Genomic DNA, 26,630 nt, shown 5'->3' on the forward strand with positions numbered 1-26,630 from the left:
GTGATGTTTGCTACCAGTGTTGGGCGACTGTACCTTAGTTCGAATAGGTTCTCTCTGTCTATGTACGGTAGCTGGTTGATGTCTCCGATTAGAGCAATATCACTGGCACGGGACAGGCGGGCGGCAATTACGATTGCCCCGAAATGGTTCATCAGGGCCTCGTCAATTATCAGGCGTTGGCATCCGACATGTTCTCTAAAGCCGTTTACTAGGACTGATGCCATCGTACGTACCCTAGTTCTAACCATGTCCCCGATCCTATGCGCTAGCCTGTTTCGTACATCGACGGCCGCCTCAGTTGTCGTGGTGATAATGGTGTCTTTGCTCACATCGAAGTTATTTACCACCCAGGTTGTCTTCCCACATCCAGGTACCCCGTTCACCCAAGCGATGGTGGGCATCGTCCAGCTATTCCAGGTAGCGTTAATGGTTTCCGCTTTTGCTAGGATTTTGTCCTCTAGCATAATCCTGGTACACTGAGCTACGACCACCATTTGGTTGTTGTGTGGGAGAGTGAGTTTCGGGATGTTGCGTTCCCAGGGCACGAATCCGCATTCCTCGCTATAAGCCGCCATATACGCTCCAGTCATTTTGCCTCTGAGGACTTGGCAACTACTGTTATCGTATATGCAGGCTTCGGCCTCCTCGAGTAAAACTTTTAGCCGGCTTTCGTTCTCTTGCCTGTAGGTCTGCATGATCATTTTGCAGGACAAGAGATTTACCTGCTTTGTGGCGGTTGTAATAGCCATAAATTCGATGGCGGCATTCTCTAGATGGTCGTTTGAGGTGGTAGCTGTTTTCAGCTTCGGTGGGACCACCTGGCCCATATCCGCTCGAGTAATTTTCCTCTGGGCAAGCCTTTTTCCAGTTTTAGGTTCTCTGGAGATTTGGCGCCTCTCGGGTGTCCTCTGTGGTTTTCCTATAAGGCTTGAGGCAGCTGCTTTAAAAGCCTGGAGGAACCCTTGGACACGCCCTTGCGATGTTAAATTGTGCATCCTCCTTTCCATGTTCCGTTGTTCTGAAGCGGCGACAGCCCCAGCGGTCATCCTCTCCTGTAGGCGTTCAGATCCGGTGACCAAGTATTCGGCTTGTTGGTGGCAGTTGTCAATGCCCCTCGCAAGTATATGACCTTTGAGAAAGCTTAGATCTTCGCCTCTGTCCTCGTACACCACTATTTCATGATGTTTTGAGGCTTTTAGGCAACCCAGCTGGTCAACAATTTCGCCTTTCCTATACTCGATCACCATTGCGTCTACGCTTATTATCCTGGGGACGTTACTGTCTAGCGCTATCTCTCCAAGCTTACTGAGCCATGAGCATGCCTGAACGAACGGGGTGTCGTCGGCCCACTCGAATAGTGCGATGGTCTTGTTACGCCATCGCACTAGTCTGCAGGGCTGATTTCCCACTAGGGTTACTGGCAATGCGTCGTAGGCTTTACGCTTCATGGTAGCCTTCGATGTGCTCCCATTTAGGAGAGAGGCTAGGCCGGGTGATATGGCCACGCTCTTTCGCGCCCCTGAGATACAGAAGCTGATGCCGAGTCTTTCACTGCTTCCGTCCATGAACAGAGCCACGCTTCGGAGTCTTAGTCTAGCTTCTCCTTTTTCTCCACAATCCAACAGCTGATGTGTTGCTGTTTCTTCGCTATATCGATGTGTTGAGGTATCTGTAAAACGCCGCTACTGGCATAGCATCGACTGTGTGCTTATCTAGGACCACAAATCAAGACTGAATTGCAAAGAGTAGTTCAACAGAGGGATTTAATATCGCCAAAACTGAACAGAAGTGCACTACCTTTCACATGCGTTTCTTTTTGTCCTAGAACGCTACTACGATGCGATCGGGTTCTGACCCCTTAGCATGAATTTTCATCGTGAACGTGAAGTAAAATTACTCAATGAATTTTTTAGCAAAATTTTAGTTCTGCTACCGACCGCCAGGGGCGCTGTTCATATTTTCATACAAAATTACTCGATGAATTCTATTTCACATTCACAAAGCCAAAGGCATATTACAATACTACAAAACAGTTCAGTGACTTTAAATAAAAGAACTTATAACGATAACTCATTCATTTTTTAATATCATTTATCTAGAGAGCGTGACTTAACTAATTAATAATAATTGTAAGTAATAATTATTTATACAGTTATATTATCACGTCTCAGCCATCTGTCTCTCTCTCTTTGATTTCTAAATAGGCACTACGAATAAATAAATTTACCACATAGAATATAACTGAAAAGTGAAAAAAAAAATATTATTAACTCATACTCATAGCCGAGTTTTTTTAAAAGTAACATATAGGTAGCCATACTCAAAATTTAATAGAAAAGTATTAAAGTTTATTGATATTTTTTAATTATTATAATGATTTATACGGCCATACAACTATGCTGACCACACACCAATCCTATTATTTGCATGTATGCTAATATCAAACCGCTCAAAATTACTTAGAGGACTTGTAGGTAACCAAAACTGTGAATACTACACCAATACTCCGCTATCTCAGAAGGTAGTAGACTATTTTGCTTACTGGGGACACAGTCTTACAGTCTTGAGGTCCGCCAGAGAGCAAGTGTAGGTTTGTTTTTACCGATCGAGGAGTGAAAATCGACTCAAATTCGAATAGCGCGGAGCTAGTGCAGATTCTATACCACAAGGTGGCGACTCTCCCGCGCCACGCCATACAAATACGTGTTTTTTTCTTTTGTTTCATTAGTTTCATTTCAGAACAGAATGGGATGGTATACCAGCTAGAAGAAGCATGCTCAGGGCCACGACCCACTCGAGGAACACCGCGGTCAACACCATCGACAACACCATCAGAGCCACGAGCACCCAGAAAATTATCTCATATATTTTCACTAGTAACTTTATGTACTGGAAGAGGAGAAACGTGTCAGGTTGGAAGTGTAAAACCTTTCGGACATTCAGCACCAAAAGTCGCATAACTTTTGAACGGCTTAGCCGATTGTGTTAAAATATGGGTTAGGACACTCGGGGTAAAATTACCTAACCCATATATGCCTAGAGGGTCGCTAACGACCCATTTAAGTTTTTTGCATATTTGCACTTAGAATCTGACCCCTTAGCATGAATTTTCATCGTGAACGTGACGTGAAATTACTCGATGAATTTTGTATAAAATTTTTAAGTCTGCTACCGACCGCCAGGAGCGCTGTTCATATTTTTATACAAAATTACTCGATGAATGGGGTCTGAATCTTAAACATATCCCAAAGTAAAACAACTTGATGTTAAAACTAGTTCTGGGCATATATGGGCAAAGAATGACCCAAAAATACGCTATCACACACAATAGGGAATATGCATGTGATTCAAATAAAGGTCAAATATTATTTTTAATAAATTTTGTCATTTCAGAATTATGACTCCATCAATATTTTTGATTATAATTAATTTTTGAGCGGGTAGGTACATAATTGTTGAACAGTACAAATAAATTTCGGTAACTTCAAATCTAACTTCAATTCTCGTTTCACGTGACGGATTTTCTTAAAGCGTATGTGACGATATGTCAATCTCAGAATAATCTATGCCCATAGAATAATATAATATATCTGTATAATAGCGACTGGCGAGACTCATAATTCTGATCCCTGAAACGAACGTAATGATGTCACACCTCTTCACACAAAGTTTTGGACGTTTATTTATATTGGACGTGTCGGTTATAATTATTAACTTTCTTTAAAATACCTGGTCCGCCACTGGTTGCCAATCACCCTGTATAATATGAAATTAATTTGTAAAACCTAAAAAGCTGTTGGCGACAAACATGTTATATACCTACCTACTTGCGGTCATGCTATAAAGCCCTGACATCAAAGAGTGCGATTTTGCTAAGACTTTTTATGATAATCAGTTATTTTTTACTTGCTTTTAGTTGGTAAATATAACTGATCGATGAAATACAAACAATTAGTTAGGAATTAGGATCCACTTCCGTTTTCACGACTTTGTGGCTGGACTGTACGTGGTGTAATTTACGTAGGTAACTTAATTGGATACTGTTTACCCAAGTAACAGTAACAGTAATTTTAATAGCAGTAAGTAATGTTAAACTAACACCTATCTATAAGTAGAACCTATAAGTGTATAGTTGTATACTTAATTAATTTGTAAACCTCTGAAGGCAGCTGTCTGCGATAAAAATGAAATACTTACCTACTTAGGTAATGTTATGTACCAACTTACTTAACCTGTATGAAACGTATATTCATTTTAACAGTTTACCCTAAGTACTTACACGAACTCGAGGTAGAGCTTAGCAAAATAAAATGGGACATCTTAGGGCTATCAGAAGTCCGTAGAGAGGGCGAGGACACGATGACCCTGGAGTCCGGCCACATGCTCTACCATCGCGAGGGCGACCAACTGTCCCAAGGTGGCGTAGGATTCCTCGTCAACAAGACCCTTGTCAACAACGTAGTGGAGATCAGCAGTGTGTCGAATCGGGTAGCGTACCTAGTACTAAAACTATCCAAGAGGTATTCCTTGAAGGTCGTACAGGTATATGCACCAACCTCGGCATGCTCTGACACAGAAGTCGAAGCAGTATACGAAGATATCTCTAGAGCTATCAAGTGTACTGCTAAGACCCAATACACCGTTGTGATGGGGGACTTCAACGCCAAAGTGGGAGTACAAGAATGCGACGAATCGAGGGTAGGACCTCATGGCTTTGGTAGCAGAAACCAGAGAGGGCAAATGCTTGTTGACTTCCTCGAAAGGGAGGGGCTGTACTTGATGAATTCTTTCTTTGAGAAACAGCCCCAGAGGAAGTGGACATGGGCAAGCCCCGATGGTAGGACGAAAAACGAAATCGACTTCATTATGACTGACAAGCGGCACATATTCAGAGATGTCTCAGTGATCAATAGGTTTAAAACTGGGAGTAATCACCGACTTTTCCGAGGTACTCTGAATATTAACTTCAAGCTGGAGAGGAGACGTCTGGTGAAGTCGACCCTTCTTCCCACACTGCACCAAATTAGAGCTGGCAACACTAGCTTCCAGAGAGAACTACAGAGCCGATTCGAATCGCTGGAAACCACTACGGATATTGACGTGGATACAATCCAAATAGTGAAGGCTCTTCGTGAGGTGGGCCACAGACATTTTAGCATGAGAAGCAAAAGCAAGGAGTCTAAACTTTCAAGCGAGACACTCGAGCTTATGAGGCAGAGACGCGAATTTCCGTCGGCAGGTGACACTTCGTCAGAACTACGGGTACTCAACAAGCGTATAAAGAAGCTGATACGAAGAGATCTCCGTCGCTCCAACACACGCGCCATAGAAGCAGCAATTGAGCAAAATCGGGGGTCAAAAGTCTTCGTTCAGCAACTTGGGAGAAGCCACTTGACGAAGTTGAAGTCTGCAGATGGTAATATCGTTGCCTCTAAGCCGGAGGTTCTTGCCGAAATCGAAGGTTTTTACGGACAACTTTATGCTTCACACGCGCTGAAGTCTGTGGCTCAGCTCCCCGATTCCAGAGCGCCACTAATACGCCACTACACTGACGACATCCCTGACGTCGACATAGGCGAGATTAGGATGGCCCTTGAGCAGCTTAAAAACAACAAGGCTCCGGGTGAAGACGGAATTACTACAGAGCTTCTGAAAGCTGGAGGTATAGCAATCCTCGAACAGCTCCAGAGGCTCTTCAATTCGGTTCTTCACAATGGCATTACACCGGAGGCATGGTCTGAGAGCGTCGTGGTATTGTTCTTTAAGAAGGGTGACAAAACCCTTCTGAAGAACTATAGACCGATCTCGCTTTTAAGCCATGTATATGTCGCAGGCAACTGGTTTAATCTCCTGTTTGATTGAACCACTAGCCCGTTCATTGGATGGCGCTATTCAGTTGTATGACTAAAGGACAACTCGTCAAGTCGTTGATTGTAACGTTCGACGTCTTGACTGAACGTCATTCAGCGAAGTCGTTGAATGGGATATAGTATAGCAACTTTGTAATGTCTGGTTAGGGTGAACATCACCAGACAAGAGTCAACAAAAAGACTATGTTACAAAGCACTTATCTCACAAATTAACTAAACAATAAAAATAAACGTACCATCATATTGTTGTTCATAATTATCCAGTTTCGCCACTTTTTTTCTTTGAAACTATCCGCCCGCGGCGTAATAATAGGTAAAATCCATGTTGTCACACTATTTTAACACAAATAACGCACTTTAAAGCTAATTTATTTGCAAAAAACTAACAATATAGGTGCTTTTTGTGTCAGCTGTTAGCTGTTAGACGCCATATTTGTTTTATTCACCACCTGACTGATTTTAAGTCAGCTAACTAGTTGGACGTTTTGTGACGCTTGTACAATCAACGTTCGGCCTAGTCATACAACTGAACAGCGCCATCCAATGAACGGGCTAGTGGTTCAATCAAACAGGAGATTAAACCAGTTGCCTGCGACATATACAAGCTGTTCTCAAGGGTTATCACGAACCGTCTTGCCCAAAAGTTAGACGAGTTCCAGCCCCCAGAGCAGTCTGGGTTTCGAAAAGGCTTTAGTACAATAGACCACATCCACACAGTAAGGCAGATTATACAGAAGACCGAAGAGTATAATCAGCCTCTGTGTCTAGCCTTTGTTGACTATGAAAAAGCCTTCGACTCCATCGAGACCTGGGCAGTTTTGGAATCCTTGCAGAGATGCCAAATCGATTGGCGCTATATCGAGGTGTTAAGATGTCTGTACAATGCCGCTACTATGACTGTCCAAGTACAGGACCACAAGACAAGACCTATCCAACTGCAACGTGGAGTGAGACAGGGGGATGTGATATCTCCGAAACTGTTCACCAATGCATTGGAAGATGTCTTTAAGACGTTGGACTGGAAAGGACATGGCATATGTATCAATGGCGAGTACATGTCACACCTCCGCTTCGCGGACGACATCGTTATTATGGCAGAATCTCTGCAGGAACTCAGCTGGATGCTAAGTGGCCTAAATGCTGCTTCACGACGTGTTGGCCTCGGTATGAACTTGGACAAGACGAAAGTCATGTACAATGCTCACATCAAACCGGAGCCGGTCGCCGTTGGTGAGGCAACAATCGAAGTTGTGCAAGAATATGTCTACCTCGGGCAGACTATTCGGCTAGGCAGAAGCAACTTCGACAAGGAGGCTGCAAGGCGCATCCAACTGGGTTGGGCTGCATTCGGGAAACTTCGTCACATATTCTCCTCGGCCATTCCTCAGAGCCTGAAGACAAAAGTCTTCAACCAGTGCGTCCTGCCAGTGATGACGTATGGTGCAGAGACGTGGACACTGACGGTAGGACTGGTCCACCGATTTAAAGTCGCTCAGCGTGCTATGGAGAGAGCTATGCTTGGGGTTTCTCTGATGGATCGTATCAGAAATGAGGTTAACCGTCAGAGGACTAAGGTTACCGACATAGCTGTCAAAATATGCAAGCTGAAGTGGCAGTGGGCTGGTCATATCTGCCGAAGAACCGATAACCGTAGGGGTAGACGAGTTCACGAGTGGAGACCACGAACAGGCAAACGCAGCGTGGGACGCCCTCCTGCCCGCTGGACTGACGACCTTAGGCGGGTGGCGGGTAGTGGTTGGATGAGGAAGACCGAGGACCGAGTGTTGTGGCGCTCCTTGGGAGAGGCCTATGTCCAGCAGTGGATGATTATTGGCTGATGATGATGACTTACACGAAAGATGCCTGGCTACCCATAGCACAGGGTATCCTAGTTTGGGAGCCAGGAACCAAAATGTATACCTACTTATGGCAAATAAACGTTTTTCATTTTCACGTTTTTCATTTTCATTTTCTTAAATTGCTTTTTTTGACGTTGATTTTTTTTTACTATAATAAAGCGATGTAAAACTATCAAATAAGAATATAAAAAAATACATGCATATTCCCTATTAGACAGAAATTTACACAACACCATTATTTTTCTGCGTCAAGACGACCGAATGGCGTAGTGGTTAGTGACCCTGACTACTGAGCCGAAGGTCCCGGGTTCGATTCCCGGCTGGGGCAGATATTTGTTTAAACACAGATATTTGCTCTCGGGTCTTGGATGTGCCCGTAAAATGGCAATAGGCCCGCCCCCTATTACATTGGGACTATCATAACACTCTGGCGAAAAGTGGGTGCAGCAATGCATCTCTGCCTACCCCGCTAGGGAGTACATTAGTACAAGGCGTGAGTGTGTGTGTTAATTTCTGCGTCACCCTCCGGCCCGCTGGACTGACGAACTTGGGCTGTTTTTAACAGCATGCGGATTTCATCACGCACGCGGGAAGGCACGCCATTTTCCCGCGTCTCGCGTGCATATTCCACGTGTTACAATGAATACTTGTATGAACGCGTACGGGCGATCCCGCGTGCTTGATCAAATCCGCATGCTGTTAAAAACACCCTTAGACAGTAAGTAGGAGTGGCTGGAGGAGGAAATGTGAGGAAGATTGAGGACATAGTGTTGAGCTGCTCCATGGGATAGAGTTACATCCGGCACTAGACAATTACGGTCAGAGGCGCGAGCATAGGATTCGATACTATTTTCGAATCTACACGAAGGGTCGCTTTTACCAAACGCTAAACGTATTTAAATCAAATTTTAAATACATTTTGTACCAACTGACAAACGTATGACAGGCTACTAAATACGTTTAGCGTTTGGTGAAATTCCACCTAACATGGAAAAAACAAATGCCACTTTTGGAACTAACAAATTTGCCTTACATTTTGACAGTGACATTTGACGATACGCAACGTAAACGGAGGTTTCGAATCTTGTGCTCGGGCAACTGATGACGATGAGGCAGAAAATACCGTATTAAGGTAAGCGTCTATCTATCGGTATAGTACGTATCGGACCAAACGGATTATCACAAATGTATGGAAAAACAATGAAGTTAACGCACATGTGCGAATTTCTAGACAAATAATACTGAATGCGCTACGTCTGATGCGTGCGATGCCCAAAGGTGGACGCTTAGCTTTTTTTTTAAATAAAACGAAAAGCAGACCTTATGTAGTCCAACAATTAAGATGATATTAATAATAACAGCGAACACGCTGAGAATAATTGCGCCTATCTTGCTGATGTCTTCGTCTTCATGATCCATAGTTAAGTCTAATATAAACCCTGCCACCGCTAATACCTGGAAAATAACGATAATTTTATTGTATATCAGGCAGTATTGGAAAGCAGGTAGCCTAGTGTGAGTTTTTCTCACCGTGTGGGTAGTGAAAAGTAAACGCGAGAGCTGAGATCTATTTCTGAGTGATTAAGTTTTAAGTTTTTTTAGGTTTTTGCCAAAAAGAGGATGGGCAAAAATATATAGGAGCTGGGACCACCCTCCAATAGCAGTAAGACTATAGTGCCACAAACTTATCTGTTCCGGTGAGAGCTCACATGAATGTCTAATATTTCTTCATTCTATAAGATTTTAAGATTGCCCATAGTAGTAATTCGGCCTTGCGGTGTTATCAAACCCATTTAATCCTTAACAATATATAATTCATTAGTAAGTATTGAGATATTAATCAATTTAGTTCGCTCTCACCGGAACAGATAAGTTTGTCGCACTGTAACGTCGTTGGATAGGTCTTGTCAATAGGAATAACTTTTGCTTTGACAGCTTCGTTGTCACAGTTGTCCGTTCAGAGATATATGACTTATAAGTTCCCATAGGATAAAATGTAGTTTTATAATTAATGGTGGAGTTTGAATTGCATCACAATCTGCAATACATTTCGGGTTGGCGGTAATTATAAATGATACAATTGCTTGTTAGCTGCCATTTTCTTAATATTCTTCTTCTTCTTCTTCTTCTTCGACTTAGAATTTAAGTAAATGCTTATGGATAACTGTAAAAAAAGGAGGGAACAAAGAAACAGACAAACATACATACATACAATCAAAAAACATTACCCTCCTCCTTCGGCAGTCGGGTAAAAAGGAGTAAGACAGGGGGTCATTCTGAACTTTTTTTCTACGAGTTTTGGAAATTAACAATTAAAAAACCCTATTCATAGAAACTTTGTTGGACACGTGACTTTTTACCATCGAAAACGAATATTTTATAGCGAATTTGCAAAACTCGTAGAACAAAAGTTGTTCAGAATGACCCCTTGAGTCATCCCCTTTCGGCTTAGTATAGCCCTTTTGCGACACTATGTATTTAGTTTGCTTTGTCGTCGGGGTTCAGTTGGCTGAAGGATGTCCGAAACTTATTATCTACACTTTAATACTTGTAGTTACCTTTCTACAAGTAAATATCACGTTTGTTTGAGAAAGCTAATTGGGTTCCGAGTATGGAGTTAAGTGGCACCCCTATTAATTTCTACTCTTTCCTGGTGCCTACCAGTGTAAGTAAAAATTATACTTACCCTAAAATCACCCAAAATGTACTTGAAAATAATTGTCAATAAAGTTGGCGAGTAAAAGATTATCGACCCACTGTGCAAACTTACATGTGTGCGTGTCACTGCGTGTGCTGTGTGAAGAGCACAAGAAGAGCATTGAAAACCCAAATTTGGCGCGGCACGTCACCTGTACCGGCCCTTAAATAATTAAAATAGCCCGCCCCTGGACGCACCCGACCCAAAGGTTCCCATGACGCTGGCAGCATTGCCACGCTGCACTGCGAGGGAGATCCTCTGCATCAAGTACGCCCCAGAGCGATTTTCATGGAACGGTAATTATGATGAAGATTTAATAATAACAGTTACTTACGAGTTTAATGTATCCATATATGAGGCATCCATTTCTCACTGACATGCAACAACAGTACGTGATCCGAGGACAAAGAGTCACCATTATTGTGGACCTAGTGGTGTATTTCTCTTTAATAAAATGTCTCTCTTTATAAGCAAGAAAACTACGAAGCAAGCTTTCTAATATTTATGTTGTCTTCATTGAAGTTTAGTTCACAGAGTAGGTAAAGTAGGTGAGTTTATACTCTAAGGTAAGTTTAGTTTTTGCAATGACGAAGGAGCAAGAAGGAGTCATTGAGTTTTTGTGAGCACCAATGACAAAGGAATAAAGAGAGGACATGGCATATCCACGAAAAAAATGCGCTTATAGTGCCACAATCTTATCTGTTCCGGTGGCAACATCGCTGTGATCGAATCCAGTGATGCCATCGATTAAATTTTGCCTATTTCTGGTTTAAACGATAATGCATTTCTGCTATTACCTATTTTAATAATTAGGTACATTCATAAGTATACATAAATCAAAATATAGGGTCTATAGTATATGAAAGAGGATATAATATATCAAACGACATTTGTTGTGTAAAAAATTTGTCCACGGCGAACAGAAACAAATTTAGTTCCGATTATGTTCTGATATACTTAAGACATTAAATCTAGATTTTACAATGATATAGGTAATATCTGTGGGTCGTGGGAATAACGAGATAGATAGACTTAAAAAAAAACTATTAAGCACTTAATTATTATTTATTTATTTATGAACACTTTATTATTTTCTAAAGTAACAAGAAACAAGAGCATAAAATTAAAAGAAATTCAGACAATGTATAAAGGCTGATTGCCAAAAATCCATTTCTTCCAGCCAACCCTTGATACTCGTAGTGGAAGAAGAAGATGTCATTAATCATCATTATTTCGTCTAAAATCACTGCAGGTGTGAGAAATTCTTCTTGGTATACTGCCTAAGGTTCGCAGCTTCACTCACACCTGTAATCAAAGAAAAATAAAGATTATACAGGATGGCCCAAAGAGTGACGTCCAAAAGAAAAATGTAGATTCCTTAGGTCAAGGGGTAGCCAAATAACCCCCATGTATGTTCAGCAATTTTCAGTAGTTTAGGAGTTATGATTTTTTAAAATAATTTTCTAAGAAAATTTACCTCAGTGGATTAATTATTGTTTATTATTTTTTGGATCACTTTTTTTCTAAATTATTTTTATTTTTTGTGACATCCTTTAATTTGATACATTTTCTAACTTAATTAGTCCTTAGTAATGACCTAACAGGAATCTTTCAACTTTCTGAAACAATTTACTTATTAGGTAATTTCCACCCAAGTACCTTTGAAGGCTGTTTTCTGCAAATAATACCCCATTAAGCAATAGTTTATTTTTATGTTTATGTAACTTTGGAACCTTGCGGAGTTTTTAAAATTAATAAGGGACTATGAGATTATCTTTTTCAATTTTTAATTTCAAGTTGAAAATTCAGAGCAGACTAGCTCGATCGTAAAATTCGAACTTTCGATAAAAAAATAACTAACTTACATTACAGTTAGGAAGCTGGAACTTTTATGGTTGAAAGAACAATTTAAGAGAATGTCACAAAAATAAAAAGAATTAAAAAAAAGTGACCCAAAAAAATAATAAACAATAATTAATCCACTGAGGTAAATTTTCTTAGAAAATTATTTAAAAAAATCATAACTCCTAAACTACTGAAAATTGCTGAACATACATGGGGGTTATTTGGCTACCCCTTGACCTAAGGAATCTACATTTTTCCTTTGGACGTCACTCTTTGGGCCACCCTGTATACTTTCATCACGACCCACCCCGTCCCCACTGCTGGGGTACGGGTCTCTCGGGAAAATATTAATAAAATTACATGTGAGTATATGGTTAAAATTATTCGTCATATTTGGCAACACTAACCTGTAGCCGCAGCAACTCGTTCTTCCAATTTTTCAAACGGAATTAAAGGCGCCTGAATATGGTATTCTTCCTGCATAAACGCCAATATATCTAGTATTACTTTTCTTGCATCACTTTTCAGCGCTTTTGGCATTATTACACCCAGAAAATCACAAAACAAATTAAATAACGTAGCGTCAGCCTCTTCGCAGAAATTGAGAACTCAAATAACGCACAGAGTATGAAATGACGTTTGACAATGACGTCTCGTTAGTACACATTTTGACCACCGGAACAGATAAGATTGTGGCACTATTAGGGCATGCAATACCGGAACTATTTTCAATACCGGTATTGAGTTCCGGTATTGCAACTCAATACCGGGATCCCGGTATTAATACCGGTATTAGATTTCCTTGTAATAAATGGCATATATTGTGATTAAAGGTCGTATAGGTCAAAATAAAACGAGAAAAAGCAATGAAATTCAGTATTTTGTAATAGATTTTTACGAGAATTGGGTATTAGAGTTTAAATTTTACAATAAATTATTATTTTTACATCCAGTGTCCGTTAACGCATGGTCAACAGTAGATATCAAACGGCCGAAAACTGCATCAAACGGTTGGAAACAAGTGCGCTTTCATAGTACATAGGAATACTATATCTTAATCGCTTTATTATAGCCTAAAAAAGTCAAATTCCGGTATTACTTCAATACCGGTATTAACTTACAATACCGGTATTGAAAAAAGCGTGAATTTTGTCCCTAATACCGGTATTACGAATACCGGTATTGCGGTATTGCATGCCCTAGGCACTATACCTAAACTTTGTTTTTCTTGAAAAATGTAAACAAACAAATTGTTTGACAGCTGAAGTACCTTGTGTTTGGATGTCAATAAACATGGCGACCGGTCGCAATGTTGTAATTTTAGGCAAAGACAAAACTACTGTTGTCCTTTTTTACGTACGATAACACTAATAAGTTAAAAAGAGACGACGATATATTTTTAAATACCGATTTTTATGCCAGGTCCTCTCTTTATTCTTTTGTCATGGTGAGCACAGACTGTAGAATATTATAACTGTTGGTTTATTGTTTATTTTCCTTTACGACAAAGATACAGACTTTAATTTTTTTAGAAAGCGAGCCTGTTATTAGTCTAAGTCATGGAAGTAATAATACAACAGGAATGCGCACTCACCAAAATGATGCAAACAAAAATTGACCTAACCAATTCACCTTAAGATTTATATTTGAAGTGAAAGAGGCCGCGAGCCGATAGAGAGGGTTACCACAGAGCCCTTCCTCTCTTTCTAACAATTGCCAGGATTTAGTTGTGTAAACTTTAGTAGATTTTGTACGAAAAGAGCTATGCAAAATTTTTTTTAAATTAACTCATAGACTACTGTATATCATATCATTTTCAAAAACAAATTTGTTATAAATCATTATAAACATGTAATTTTAATGAAATATTTGGTATTTGTATGAATAATAATTTCATAAAAAATATTGGTAGTTTTTCTAAATACTTTACGACAAGACCCAAGTTGTCAAGATGACGGATGACGTTTATATACTGTTGTGAGAGACGTTATGGTTAGGGTGACCATTCATTCGTACTTTTGAATCACTTTCCATTAATTAGGACCTGTTTCATTCACCTTTTTATTTTATTTTATACCTAAGTATCATTAGGTATTATTGTGGCTGTTATCTTATAAGGCTGGTAAAGAATTATGAGCTGTTGATTTTTTTGGTGATAGATATGAGTATTATAAGATAATTTATCAAGCTTAAAACCAGCCGAAGCACTTAGGTTGAGATATTTTTTTTTAAATCTTATGATTTTCATCAACTAGAAACTAGACTATGTAAACGCAACACCCACAGAGTAAACACGTTTTAGGTGCATAGTTGCGTTTAATATTAACCTGTTTTAACACTTTCTTGTCAACACTACACCCAACTTAATTTTATCTTCTTGTATTATACTTATTATAAAAATGTGTGTTGTTTGATTTCGCTCATCTTATTATTTACGTCAATCCTAACTCTCTAATTAAAACCAGTCCATCTTAGTAGAATTTGGTAAAAAGACAGATTGTTGTTGCTAGTTCAAACCTTGGGAATATCTAATTGATATGGAAAAAAAACATATCAATATTACATTGTAGTTTGCGCTGCAACAACACATCTATACAAATTTTACCTTCACCCCATTTGTTTACTCAATTGTCATATCACCAAAATACATTCGTACCTACTTTGCAATCGAATTATTCGAATGGTGACTTTGAGACCATCGACACCTATTCGCGACATGATAGATTAGAAGTGATGTCTCATGAATTACCTAAAATTATGGTCACCAAAAATAGAAAGAGATGGAGGGCTCCGTGCTGACTATTTCTGTCGGCTCGTTTTTTCGGTGCAGTGCGCATTCCTGTTGTATTATTACTTCCATGGTCTAAGTTCAAAAATTTTGAATAGAACAGAACAGAACAGAACAGAACAGTGATGAAGAGTAGTGGTTATAACATCATGTACTCGCCATTTATACATATTATGCCATGTCCTTTCCAGTCTAACGTCTTAAAGACATCTTCCAATGCATTGGTGAACAGTTTCGGAGATATCACATCCCCCTGTCTCACTCCACGTTGCAGTTGGATAGGTCTTATCTTGTGGTCCTGTACTTGAACCGTCGTAGTAGCGGCATTGTACGTACATCTCAACACCTCGCCAGTTGATTTGGCATCTCTGCAAGGATTCCAAAACTGGTTTCGATGGAGTCGACGGCTTTTTCATAGTCCACAAAGGCTAGACATAGACACCGAGGCTGATTATACTTTTCGGTCTTCTGTATAATCTGCCTTACTGTGTGCATGTAGTCTATTGTACTAAAGCCTTTTCGAAACCCAGCCTGCTCTGGGGGTTGAAACTCGTCTAACTTTTGGGCCAGACGGTTCGTGATAACCCTACTGAGAACAGCTTATTTGTCGCAGGCATCTGGTTTAAACTCCTTTTTGATTTACTACCACCACTCATTGGATGACGCTTCTCAGTTGTATCGAACGTTGATTGCACATGCGTCACTAAACGTTCAACTACTTTTTTTACATTTTTCCCACTGTGGCGGCGGCGCTAGTAGTCACCAAAACAAATATGACGTCAAACAGCTCGCACAGAAAGCACTGTAATTGACTTTTTTTCAAATAAATTAGGTTTAAAGTACTAAAGTGGTAATTTTATTTTGTAAAATAGTGTGAGAGCATGGATTTACCTTTAATTACGCCGCCGCCGGCTACTTTCAAAGAAAAATTCGAGACGCAACTGGTGAATTACGAACAACAGCATGAAGGTTCGTTTATTGTTATTGCTTAGTTAATTTGTGAGATTAGAGCTTTGTAACATACAGAGATGGAGCTCTTTCTGTTTTTACCTGACTGCCGAAGGAGGAGAGTAATGTTTTTGCTAAGACAGAATGAGCCGAACGCGAACGTAGAGTAATATGTCAAAATTGAGGTTCATCAGAAAATGTTATACAGCACCCTGTATAACCTGCCCAAAGAGTGACGTCCAAAGGAAAATGTTTGATTCCTTAGGTCAAGGGGTAGCCAAATCACCCCCATGTATGTTCAGCAATTTTTAATAATTTAGGAGTTATTTTTTTTTTCCTAATTTTCTACGAAAATCGACCTGAGTGGATTAATTACGCTTTATAATTTTTTTGGATAACTTTTTTAAATTATTTTTTATTTTTGTGTCATCCTCTTAAGTTGTTTTTTTAACCATAAAAGTTTCAGCTTCCTAGCTGTAATGTAAGTTAGTTATTTTTTTATCGAAAGTTCGAATTTTACGATCGAGCTAGACTGCTCTGAATTTACAACTTGAAATTAAAAATTGAAAAAGATATACCTACTCATGGTCCCTTATTAATTTTAAAAACTCCGTAAGGTTCCAAAATTACATAAAAATAAAAATAAACTATGGCTTAATAGGTATTATTTGCAGAAAAAAGCCTTCAAAGGTACCTGGGTGGAAATTACCTTATTAGTAAATTGTTTCAGAAAGTTGAAATATTCCTGTTATGTCATTACTAATGACTAATTAAGTTAAAAAATGTATGAAATTAAAGGGAAAATAAAATTATAAACTATTTTTTTATTTAAGTTACATTTTTGAATGTAAATTCTTAGGGGCCGTACATTAATCACGTGAGATCGTTTTTCTCATTTTTTGACCCCCCCTCCCCCCTGGTGATATTTGGTGAGGGTTGAGACCAACCCCCCCACCCCCCCTGGATCACGTGTATTTTTTTTGGAAGTCTATGTAAAGGCAATTTTTGACTAGAAAAAATATAGGTCATTCTACAAATCGTTAAAATTTTTTGAAAATTTCTTGCGTAGATGTAGTTAGTGTATTGCTGTGGGAGGTCGCCATTTTGAAATTTTATTGTGAGTAAATGTTAAAAATAATAATTATTTATTTACTTATTATTAATAATACAATTATCTCATAAATCTTACTACACAGACTAAAACATTTTACTATGAATTTACATTCAAAAATGTAACTTAAATAAAAATAATAGTAAATAATTTTATTATCCCTTTACTTTCATACATTTTTTAACTTAATTAGTCATTAGTAATGACATAACAGGAATATTTCAGCCTTCTGAAACTATTTACTAATTAGGTAATTTCCACCCAGGTACCTTTGAAGGATTTTTTCTGCAAATAATACCCCATTAAGCCATAGTTTATTTTTATTTTTATGTAAATTTGGAACCTTGCAGAGTTTTTAAAATTAATAAGGGACCATGAGAATATCTTTATCAATTTTTAATTTCAAGTTGTAAATTCAGAGCAGTCTAGCTCGATCGTAAAATTTGAACTTTCGATAAAAAAATAACTAACTTACATTACAGCTAGGAAGCTGAAACTTTTATGGTTAAAAGAACAACTTAAGAGATGACACAAAAATAAAAAATAATTTTAAAAAGTTATCCAAAAAAATTATAAAGCATAATTAATCCACTGAGGTCGATTTTCGTAGAACATTAGGAAAAAAAATCATAACTCCTAAACTAGGTACTAAAAATTGCTGAACTTACATAGGGGTGATTTGGCTACCCCTTGACCTAAGGAATCAAACATTTTCCTTTGGATGTCACTCTTTGGGCCACCCTGTATTTATACGATAAATAAAAACATTACCTTAACTGGTTTTTGTCACACTGTAATGTTTTTCTATAAAAAATGTAACTTTGTGTAATTTATAATAAATAAATAGGTATAATAAATAAATAATTAATTTGACTTTGACTTTAACATAGTGTTTTTTTTTGTCGTGAACACAATAACAATTTATTCCTGGTGTTACTGTTTCAGGATCCCATAGAAAGCCATGGGCTAACGAAAGAATTTATGAGGTTATAACAATGTTCAAAAGGCTAGGGTGTCCATGATTTCTAAGCAAGCCAGGACATCTACGGACTACTACTGGATATCAAAGTACGATACCATGGTTATAGCGAGCTAAAATTATTTAATATTTAAAAGGAAATCTCCTGATGACCCGACGGTGCGTATTATACCAAGAAGCGAATATTTTGGAAGGCATTCATAATGCATGTGGTCATGATGGACGGGACAAAATGTCACATTTTATCAAGTCAAGATTTATTATATACCAAGAAAAGCAATAGAAATATTCCTTGCCCTTTGTCCTACATGTGAAACGAAAAAGGCCTTACCCAAAAAGCCAATTGTATCGCAGTATTTCAATATTCGAGGGCAGCTAGATTTGATGGATTTTCAGTCTTGTCCCGATGGCGAGTACAAGTGGTTATTGAATTACCAAGACAATGCTATAAAATTCGTTAGCCTTCGGCAGCTTAAAACTAAAAGAGCACAGGATTTAGATTTAAATATTAATGATTTTTGGAGCACCTTACATCTTGCAATCTAATAACGGACGCGAATTTACGGCAAAGATTATCGAAGAATTAACTTCCATGTGGCCTGAGTGTAAAATAGTTCATGGGAGCCCTAGGCATCCTCAGACACAGGGCAGTATAGAAAGAAGTAACCAGGATGTCGAAAATATGTTGAGGGCGTGGATGACTGACAAAAACTCGACAAATTGGTCTATAGGATGCTACCATGTTCAATATAAAAAAATGCTTCATTTCATCGCATTATTGGAACATCTCCATACAAAGCTTTATTTGGTTGTGACCCCAAAGCTGGATTAAATGATTCAGCTATACCTTTTTTAATTCTAAGTTATGTTGAAACAGAAGAACAATTCCAAAACCTCTCGCAGAAAGAAATCAATAATGAAAACAATCTCGTGGATTAAGCTATAAAGCCTGTAAATTCAGAAATTGAAATTGAAGAACTTCTAACTATAAATGTTGAAGTTCCTGATCTTATTGAATCTGATTCAAATTTTAATTTACAAGTCTAAGAACAATCAAGTGACAACAGAGCCCATACTAAAACTGAGGAGTTAGAGAACATAGAGCCAAACTTTACTTGTGTTGTATGCCATAATGCTTGTACTGGGGCACATACGTGCAGGTCATGTGAAAATAATGTGCACGCTATTTGTCTATTACCTGATGAAAAACATGAAGGCTATGGTTCAAAGGTTATTTGTTTCTTATGTAAAAGTGAACAATATATACAATCTCAACGAAATGAAGCTTATGAAGGAACAAAAAGAACTGCAGAGAAAATGATAAATAATACGTTTAAAAACTGCCACCACTGGGCTTTGGTGAAACGGTGACTATTAGCGTTCCTAAAGTAGACCGTGGTCCTTTGGACACACACAATATAAGAGGAAAAATTGTTGACTTCTGAAATGGCGTATACAGAGTAGGAACTAAAGCAGGAATCATGAATAATTGGTTTGCACGTCATGAAATGCAATTGTACGGAACGACTGAAGACGTTATAGTTGATAGTAGTGTTGCCACGAATAGTGAATTGGCCGAATACCGAATACCGAATATTCGGCGACGCTGCCGGCCGAAGCGCCGAATATTCGGCCGCCGAATATTCGGCGCAACAACCTGTTTTTTTTGTTCCTGGAACTGCTTTGAAGAAGTCGCTACAGATTATATGAGAAATGCTAATTATTAGGAGGCAGAACGAGTTGAATTTTATTTGATAATAGTTCGCCTAGATCGGATGGCCGATCCTTACAAGTGGTGGTCAGCAAACAAAAAACAATACCAGAACCTTTTGAAATTTGCAAAAACTTATCTTTCTTCACCTGGAAGTAGCGTTTATAGTGAGAGGTTATTTTCTGAGGATGGTTACCATGGAAAGCGCAATCGTGGGCTACCAAAAAATGCTGAAATGCTCGTTTTTATCCAGCACAACTTCCTACTGATTAATTTTAAGTACTAAAATGTTGTGATTTGGAAAGAAATACACAATTTTGATTAAAATAACAAGTAATTTTTTACATGATTTACTATTCGGTATTCGGCCCGAATAGTACGCACTATTCGGCCGAATACCGAATACTGAAAAAACTGGCCGAATAGGCCGAATACCGAATAGTTGCCGAATATTCGTGGCATCTCTAGTTGATAGTTAGTTTTCTTTGTAAATAGTTTATAGAAATAACCAGATAGAGTAGTTAGCCAGATCACACACGCGATGGTTCTAGAACATTCCATAGTTTTCCTGAAGTTTCCATAATGTTCTAGACTTATAGGTATAGAATAGATAGTTCGACAACAGTCCAGAAGGTTCTAAAACAATGGCCAGGGAATGTTCCATAACATACGCGAACCTTCTAGACCCTAAGTTAGGTACTTATAGTTGTTCGATGTACTTATTGTTTATGTTTGTACCTACTTTGGTAATAATAATAATAATAAATAGTGTGACCTCGGGTAGGTACCTCTAGAATATTCGGGAACATCGCTCGCCGGACTATATAAAGGGACGGGTCCGGCGAATATCATAGTCAGTCTAATGGTAACAGCGAAACAGTAAACAACATACAGTCCACTAGTAACAGCCTAACAGTGAAGATCTCCAGAGACACTCGAAGTTAACAGTGAACAGTAATACCGGTGTTTTCTTTAGAAGACTCTACAAGCTATTAACTGTTCGCGCTCCTTAGCTTAGTTGCATAGCAATGTTTTATTTTGTATAATTATATATATATATACCTACAGTGTTTGTTGTTAGGAGTTGTTTTAAGAGGGTATGAGTTGTAAACGTAATTTTTTTTTTAGTATATTTAATTGTCACTTTTCTCTTGAGCAAGCTGCAAGCACATTGTAAATATCCAGAAATTAAAACTAAATTCGAAAGTAATCCAGAGTTTCACTCAAAAGTGTTAGCTTGGTACTATAGAAGATGCTGAAAATAAGACACTCAGGAAGTTTGAAGTAAAATACTTTTATAAGGAACACAAACTATTCAAAAAGGAATCTAATAACAAACAGAAGTCTTTTTAAAAGTTATCCTTGTTTTTTCTGCCATCTTGAATTGAATGAATCCGCATGAATCCCGTGACCGGCCAGTCAATGCGAATCACAGACAATATAGAAACTAAATGAACTAAAGAACAACTCCTAGCTACATCTAGTAATCCGGCCGGACCTATGATGAAATAAGTAGCTTGATATTAGTAAAGAATAGCATTGGTAAATTTAAACGCTAACAGTCGGCCGTCCTGTTATTGGGAATGTCCCCATTCCCTGTCGGCCATTCGAACGCTAACTAACAAGTTCTAAATTTATGTTAACAAACTGAATGAATTAGCAAAATTAATAAAGTTATTATATCTATGCGGTGATATTAAATGCACTTAGCAATCATAATTAAAACAAAACTCAAAGAGACTATAAGTAATTAGTAAACCATATTCCGGCTGTTCTTATTGATGTACTTAATGCTGGTCTGACGCTGGTCTGCTACGCTGCAACGTTGCTAGGTGAATTTTTGGTCGGCTACACTGTATGTTCATTGTTCCTCAGAATCTGAAATAGGTACACAAATTATATATTAATTAGTTGTTTTTTTTTTTTTTTTTGTTTATTGTTCTACTGCTGGACAGTGGCCTTCTTATTAGTGTTCTACTGCTGGACAATGGCCTCCTTATTAGTGTTCTACTGCTGGACAATGGCCTCCTTATTGTTGTTCTACTGCTGGACAATGGCCTTCTTATTAGTGTTCTACTGCTGGACAATGGCCTCCTTATTAGTCTTCTACTGCTGGACAATGGCCTCGTAGCAGAATAAATCAAATTAATTCGTACGAGTAGGTAAATTAAATAGTGATTATTTGAATATTGATATGATTTTGTTTCTGATATAATTTTTAAAATTTAAACATAATCTTTATTTATTTTGAGTAACATTAAAGTGAAAGAAAGTATTATTATACTTAATAAGAGTATTATAATAAGAAATATAGGCTTAGTTTACATATAAAATGTCACTAGTATTGTGGGTACCGCTTGTGCTTCGGCATACCAGTCACAACCCAGTGTGAGTACCGCTTGCACATCGGCATACCAGCCACATATACTCGGACAACATACTTACTCTTTATCAGATAAATAGTATAGTGGGTACCGCTTGTGCTTCGGCATACCATTCACAACCCAGTGTGAGCACCGCTTGCACTTCGGCATACCAGCCACTATATACTAATTATCATTAGGTGAGCACCGCTTGTGCTTCGGCATACCATTCACAACCCTGTGTGAGCACCGCTTGCACTTCGGCATACCATTCACCTTTTATTATAACAATATTAAAGTGTGTGTATTATCATTCAGTGAGTAAGTAAACACATATAAGTAGGTAAAAACACCTCCTGTGGGTTGACTGGTAGAAAATGCTTGTAGCATTAAGTCCACCCTTTGTACACTTATTTTTATATTTGTGCAATAAAGGATTAAATAAAATAAAAATATGTAGAGGTAAATACAAGTAGGTGCTTATAGCTACCTTTAATTAACAGCCTTTTCAGTGTTGGCATAATTAAAACTAGAAAATACTTAGATACCAATGGTACCTCAAGATACAGACCAAGCTTAGTTTGGTGACCGCTATCGCTACTGTATACTTAATTTTTTTTTAATATGTGCAAAATATTGATTAAATATCCTATCTCATTATAAATTTCATCGATGTCAGCATATTCAAAGAAAGTACAGTGCATTAATTTAACCTACTATTTTTATTTGTAGATAAGTACAATAAAGACTCTTAAAAACATTTCTTTATAAGTACTTCGTTTTTTTTTTTTTTTATTGTTTCCGTCATTGCCTTCAGATTGATCTAGAGTATTTCATTCACCTTGTTATGAATAGTGGAGGACTGTTAGGTTAATTGTATTTGAAAGTAGGTTTCATCAAATCATTTCTACGTTTTTATGTAAAGGGTGTTTATTTTTTAATTTTGTTTTATTGAATTTTTATCTTTATATATGATAGGCCCAATGGAATGAAATTTGTATGTAGGTACTATGTCAACCTCGCCATATTATGAGGACGTAGGCTTATTACGAGTTTTGAATATAGAATATTTGATTATATATAGGATAATGTCACTTTGTTTGACTTCTCCTTTTGTAAATAAAGCCAGCAAAGTAAGATCATGTATAATTAATTCTGAACCTCTACGTCAGCAAGCCAGCGGCGTCACAAATAAAATATATATTTGAAATGTAGGAAATAAAATAGATTTGAAATATTTTGTTTTAATTACTGCTCTATGCCCAAATAATATGAGATGGGTTCTTGGCAGTTCCTACAGGGATATTTAAAGTAACTGATGTGATGACTGACTGTGCAAAAGCTTTACAGTCTATTTATAAAGTCCAGAACTGAAATTGATCCGAACTAATTGTAAAATACCGTATTAAATTGATCTATTACCTTCATCTAAGCACCAATCCGTTAAACGATATAGTCAATTGCTATTTTATTTCCTAATATAATTAACTGTAACTGTAAGTATTCAACAGGCAATGACATAAAGTCTCCACAAATTCGCACTCTTTACTTCCATGACTATAGTTAGACTGTATATGTGGTCAGTAGTCGTGTTCCTTATTTAAATAAATTAATTAATAAATAAACAAATAGTACCTATGGTATAGTTTTTAATTATATCTGTGTTGTTGACGTTATGTGATTCACACCAAGGTGATTATCAACTCGAGAGACTTATATAGCTTCCACTATGTTTTTGTTTTTTTTTTTATGACGCTTCCTTATGTCTGGTAAGTAAAGTTGGTTTTCCTTTTAGTCGTCAAAAATGTATGGGATTTCAACTGTCCAAAAACCAATAATATAATGGACAGAGCATAATTGATATTTTCACACTGTAGTTTGAGTTTTAAAGTTCACAAAATGTAAGCATTTTTAGATTGAAATCAATGTGAGGCTGAGCATTGTTATGTATGGAAACTGGTCAATAGTTAGTTTTATTTATATTTAGTATTAACAAGTCATGGAAAACCAATAAAGAAGAGAGAGAATATTCCAGGTTCCGCAATTTGTTTGTTGTTAGACATTTGTAAGATAGTATCATGATAATGCATGGGATATAATCCCGTTTAAGTTTATCTAATAAAGATGAAGGCTTTTGCTAAGTCTAGGAATACAAATATTGTTTTCTAAAATTGCTTATAATCATAATATAAATTATTATCATTGCAACTATGTTGGTGTTACATTAGTTTTAATTCTAAGTAAATACATATAATTTCCATTATCATAGTCTCCTATAGGATATAACGACTTTTCCTTAAAACTCAACAAAGCAGTAGGTACTTAAAAATACAAAATATAACACTTCATAAACATTAAAGTTATAATATACCTATGGTAATTTATATTTATTTAGCAGATCATGAATAAAGTATTCAAAACTTAGGGACCTAGTGGTATTTACTAACAGAATAATAACATGTATTTATACTTAATGTTTTTAAACTACGGAAATAATGTTATCAGATTTAAAAGTTGTCTGAGACGTCCAGCCTTCTTAAAGGTGTTGGAAAAGACCCATATTGAAACTAATACGGATAATAATATGTCATAAAATGGGTGATTGCATGTACATTCACTCTCACTCAGCACAAAAGGTAAACAATTTTTGTGTTTCCTTTTTAATAAAAATACAATTAAACAAATTAACTACAGCCAAAATACTTACTTTTCCATCTTTATACATATATGAAGTTGCGGTTTTTGTAAAACAAATGTTTGTTTGTCAAAGTCTCCCAGACTCTTAACAGATTAATAAGGTAGTTCACAATATATTAATAACGTAAGTTTTCCGTCGTAAAAACAGCATTGATGAAGAAATAACATATTGTGTATGAGACCAAAATTTGTTTTAATGAAATTCCCAATTAGGTACTGTGGAGGTCCACAGTTTAAGTTATGATTTGTTTCAAAAGGAATTATATGAGTTACTAGTAGGAAAATGCTCATTATTATACATAAATATTTGACTGATGATACACTATGACATTATAAAATTAATAATGTTATTCAACATTGATATTTATTAATTGAGGCATTATTGTACTTGTATTAACACAATTCGTTAAGTCATTATTTATTGTACCTAATGTTTAAATTATGGAAATAGCATGTGTGCATGATTTGTACTCATATTCATACATTACCTATGTTCACAAATAAAGAATTGAATAAATGGTTTAATTACGAAATCAATCATTCTATGCATTTCATGTGTATTTATGTTTCATTTCATAAATTTGTTTTGAAATTAATTCAAATAAAAAGACACTCCAAGGCCGCTCAAGATCCGCGCCAAGCAAGAAAAAATACATTATACGTCTTGGATTTTGCAGATATTACTAATAGTATTAATTAATACTTCTGATTTGACCTGCCTGTTGCGATGTGAATATCTATGAATTACACAGAATAGACTGTGCTATTTGATCCTTTTGGACATTGTTTATATCCTGACTTGTTTAAAATACAGGTAGGTACTTACTATCCACAATAATATTCGGAAGCAAGAAAGTTAGTAATGTAATGCTAAACCTTTACAATAATAAATGAATGTAACGTTAAAATGCAATACAGCTGTTACAGGTCATGATTAAATAGGTACTAAATGGTAATTTAATGTTCTCGACTAATCTCTGTATTTGACTTTCATATAGATAACTTATATTATTAGGACATCTTTATCTTTCCTGTTAAAAGTTTTTCCTAAAGAAAGAAGTTCAACAAAATTTTACAGTTTGTGAGCCAGGTTGAACCGCCTGGGTGGTATGATAACTAATAGGTATATTGGAGTATTGTTTATCTATTGTCTCAATGGTGAGGCATTCAATGTATAGTTTTAATTCATATGTTGTATTTTTTTTTATAATTGATTCGAAAATAAGAAAACAAAATGACAGAAAATAATGTAAGCATGCGGGTATAATGAAATGATATATCTGAAAAGATTTTAAATAGATGATGCGTGCACCTTCACTAAGGCACCAATAAAAGCATACACACACACAAAACATTTTCGTCAACAGATAGCATACAGAAGAAAAATCAAACACTCTTACGTACGTGTACAACTCCAGCTGATGGAATAGAGAGAAAACTTCGCCACAGATTATGGATTTTGCATTTGTATCACTTTCTGAGTCTTTTCTTAGCCATGAAAACTCATTTTCCCAAAGTTGTGTTTACTTCTGTGTCCTTTTTTTTCTTCGTCAAAACTTTTCGATTTTTAGATGGGGTACTTGCGTTATTATTATCAGTACAGGATGCTTGATCGGCGTTATCAATGTTCATCAATCACGTTATAACGAATGGATAAAAGTATTCCAAACAAACAAAACAAACCTCAAAAACTTCTCAAAATAACTTGTCACATGTGACATTTGACGTTTGACATAAGTGGCTGCGTTCAAGATCGTCCAA

The 26,630-nt window shown here is 37.1% G+C and overlaps 1 protein-coding gene and 1 long non-coding RNA gene across 2 annotated transcripts; both read right to left on the minus strand.

The window, feature by feature from the left end:
- Window positions 1-2,074: 2,074 nt before the first annotated feature.
- Window positions 2,075-11,061, minus strand: LOC119692667. The gene is made up of 4 exons (XM_038113894.2): window positions 10,762-11,061; window positions 9,050-9,184; window positions 2,760-2,889; window positions 2,075-2,241 (listed from the first exon to the last, which is right to left on the minus strand). Exons 1-4 carry the CDS (start codon window positions 10,843-10,845, stop codon window positions 2,168-2,170), a joined length of 423 nt encoding a protein of 140 aa, XP_037969822.2. The 5' UTR covers window positions 10,846-11,061; the 3' UTR covers window positions 2,075-2,167.
- Window positions 11,062-21,087: 10,026 nt separating this feature from the next.
- Window positions 21,088-26,169, minus strand: LOC125489891. The gene is made up of 2 exons (XR_007267329.1): window positions 22,255-26,169; window positions 21,088-21,687 (listed from the first exon to the last, which is right to left on the minus strand). It is a non-coding gene; the product is annotated as an uncharacterized LOC125489891 (long non-coding RNA).
- Window positions 26,170-26,630: the final 461 nt, after the last annotated feature.

This window comes from Plutella xylostella, chromosome 18, assembly GCF_932276165.1.
Source record: "Plutella xylostella chromosome 18, ilPluXylo3.1, whole genome shotgun sequence".
NCBI classification, from domain to species: Eukaryota; Metazoa; Arthropoda; class Insecta; order Lepidoptera; family Plutellidae; genus Plutella; species Plutella xylostella.